We start from the raw sequence: 3,189 nt of genomic DNA, 5'->3' as shown, positions 1-3,189 counted from the left end.
GAAAAGAACGACGAAGAGAAGGGAGGCATCTGCTCAATTGTACATGCGACAACATCTCCCTCCTAATCTCCTCCCTACCACACCTAATCCTCCTCGTCGGGGCATCTATTCCATGGTTGCTATCGAGGCCTTGTTGCAGACCTAAAGTACCGTCGTCTGCCGACGCAGTCGCCGGCATTGGGGATGCCGTCATCGGTGGTGAAGGACTGTGCTGGTGAGGAGGGGTCATGCGCGTTGGTGGCGAGTATTTTGGCCAAGAAGCCATCCTGCCCCAGCAGCATTACATGTCGTGCCAGTCTCGTTGTTGTCCCTCTCCCACTTTGGCCTGATGCCCCCACTCCAGTGTTCATCAATCTCCGCTTGCATCTCTGCTATTTGTGCAAAATAATACAAAAAAATACCTTACCCAAAAAAAATTCCATCAGTTTTAAATTAATTTAAACATCTAATTTTCTAATTTTTTGATGTAATACCACAAAATATTTTAAATCTAATAACAATAACCATCATAAAATTAATATTTGTAAAGTTACTTCACTAACACAAAAGCTGCATAAAGTATTAACTAGCCAATCACATAAAACTAGATTCAAAAAGATCTTTAGGGTTAGATTAACAAGCATACATAATCCAATAGCTCCTCATTAAAAATTCTTACCAGTAAGCTAAATAACTTTTTGGAGTTTCAATGCCACAAACATCAATCGCTCACCGAATCCGTGCCTTGCTTTTTAAGTGGAAGTGGAACAATCAAGTTTCTAAAGTGTGTGATCTCATTCCTGAAATAGCTAGTCAGCTATTTAGTTTTTGAGATAATTAGGTTATTTAGATAAGTTTCTGAATTAATTTTCATTTAAGTTTTGACTATCTCAAGTTTAGAAAGGACTTAATTTATTTTCATTACCTAAAAAAAATTTCCATTAACACACTTGAGCAAACATTAGATAGCACATTAACGAAATTATTAAATTATATTTTGGTTTGTTAATCATCAAAATACATTAGGATATTGTGGTGCTAATAATTTTTCCACTTTTGATGATGATAAAACAAATATAACTAAAAATTTTCATTAATTCTCAGATATACAAAGGATTATAAGATGCACAAGATAAATCATAATATACAAGGATTTGAATCTTCTAAATTTTGAATTTCACTTTAGAGGATAAAGTATGATCTATCACCATTTATTTCATAGGTGAGACCAAGAAAAAACATGAGAAAGAAAACATTCAATGATGAGAGATCTCACTTTATCTTCTAAAGTGAAAATCTAAAATTTAGAGGATCCAAATTCGATATACAAAGCACAAGGACACAGACAAACAGATTACATTCTAGATGTGTCTATACCATGGTTTTGAAAAACCAGATCTGACCGTCTAGTCGGACCAATCTAACCGTGAATCAGTAGGATTAACGGTTTGGTTCATCCATAGTTTTTGATTGCGGATGGCGGCTCATGGCGGTGAGCCAAAAATCCGCCATAAAGTTATAGCGGATGGCGTTGCGGAAAATGGCAGAAATGGCGGATTACCTAAAAAATACACATATATGTACAAAAAAACATGCAGAAAAATTGCAAATATAATAAACTATAAAATCTATCTATATAAGCAACTTTCTAGTCATAAAACATCTAATTAATATAGCAAATATAGTAGCAAATTTAGCAAATAAACATAACATCAAGTTCAAATCATAAGTTCATAACTCAAAAGTCATAAGCAAGCCATAAAATAGAAGACACAAAACATAAAAACTATAGACCATCTAGATTCTAGCTCTCATCAAATTCATCCAAATTAGCACGATTATTATCATGTCTCTCTGCCCCCTCATCATCCTCTGATTCGGTATCATTAAATTGAATCTCCTCTTCTTGTTCTTCTTCATTTTCAGAATCCTCTTCATCTTCAAATTCTGGTTCTTCCTCTTCCACAATTACTGCCTTTCCTTTTCCTTTTTTTGAAGCTTTAGACCCACTTGGTCCACCCTTTGCACCACCTCTTGCAGTTGCAGGTTCTTTTCTTTTCCTATTTTGTTGTCTTCTAGTATTTGATGTAGGCTCATGTCCTCCCATTGCTTTAAAAACAATGTTCCAACTCAAAGTGTTGTCATCTTGATGAACCAAATTAGCATCATCATCCACACTATCATCTCGAAAGGTGGCTGTCCCAATTTCTCCCACTAACCACTCATTACACTCATCAATATCATTGAGTGCAATAGGGTCAACTTCATCTTTAAGGTTGTACCTCTCGATGAGTTGTTGGTTATACTTTATGAAGACCAAACTCTCCATCCTTTCATGATCAAGCCTATTTCTCTTCTTAGTATGAATGTGCTCAAATATACTCCAATTGCGCTCACATCCAGAAGCACTACAAGTCAAGCTCAAGATCTTGATAGCAAGGTCTCGCATGTTTGGAGCTTCATGCCCATATGTCCGCCACCAAAATGCTATAAAATTAAAATAAATTTGTCTAAGCCTTTAACCGAACTAAATTTATAAAGCTTTGTAAAATTTATAACAATCTTACCGGGTGAAATCTTTTTCCTTTGAGATTTTGCAAAATCTGATCCAAAAAGTCCATAGCCGGCCTTGTATAGTGCTTGCTCCTCCAATATCTTTTGTTGCACAGCTTGACTTGGCACCAATCTAGTGATGCACTCAAACCACCCCTTTGTAACTTCTAAATCTAGCTCAATCCGAGGGTTGTCATAAAACAACTCGGGATTTAGAAAATCGCCGGCTGCATGCAACAGACGATGAAGTTGGCAATTCCATCTGTTGTCAATGATTTTAAAAACATCATTGTACTTGGTCTCATCATTAAGAAATGTTTTCATGATGCATTCCTTTGCCTTCTCCATTGCTTCATAAATATATCCCATGGGTGGCTTCTTCTCTCCATCAACAAGTCTAAGCACCCGAACAAGAGGGCCCATGATCTTAAGGGTGTACTTGACATGATTCCAAAAAGAGGGCATGATAACAATCTTTGTTGCCTCCCTCCCCTTTGCCTCCTTTGACAACTTATTCTTTGCCCATTCATCTGAGGTGAACATTCTTCTCAAATTTCCTTTCTCCTCATAAAGCCTTTCCAAAGAGAGAAATGAAGTGGCAAATCGGGTGACTGCATGCCTTACCAACTCCTTGCCATTTGTGAAGTGTCTCAACAT

The 3,189-nt window shown here is 36.7% G+C and overlaps 1 protein-coding gene across 1 annotated transcript; it reads right to left on the bottom strand.

The window, feature by feature from the left end:
- Positions 1–225: 225 nt before the first annotated feature.
- On the bottom strand, positions 226–3,189 carry LOC112795233 (uncharacterized). The gene is made up of 3 exons (XM_025837173.1): positions 2,547–3,189; positions 1,990–2,466; positions 226–371 (listed from the first exon to the last, which is right to left on the bottom strand). The coding sequence occupies exons 1-3, from the start codon at positions 3,187–3,189 to the stop codon at positions 226–228; spliced, it is 1,266 nt and encodes a 421-aa protein (XP_025692958.1).

This window comes from Arachis hypogaea, chromosome 4, assembly GCF_003086295.3.
Source record: "Arachis hypogaea cultivar Tifrunner chromosome 4, arahy.Tifrunner.gnm2.J5K5, whole genome shotgun sequence".
Classification (NCBI taxonomy): domain Eukaryota; kingdom Viridiplantae; phylum Streptophyta; class Magnoliopsida; order Fabales; family Fabaceae; genus Arachis; species Arachis hypogaea.
Note: the sequence above shows the minus strand (reverse complement) of the source record. Positions and strands in the feature narration are given on the sequence as shown.

Bases quoted from the DNA above. Each gene is read 5' to 3' on its own strand.
- LOC112795233 (XM_025837173.1), bottom strand. From the start codon at position 3,189: ATGTTGAGACACTTCACAAATGGCAAGGAGTTGGTAAGGCATGCAGTC. The intron at 2,467-2,546 runs GTAAGATTGTTA...TTAATTTTATAG, and splicing joins AAGGAAAAAGATTTCACCCG to CATTTTGGTGGCGGACATAT. The intron at 372-1,989 runs GTGGGTCTAAAG...TTGCACAAATAG, and splicing joins TGGTGCAAAGGGTGGACCAA to CAGAGATGCAAGCGGAGATT.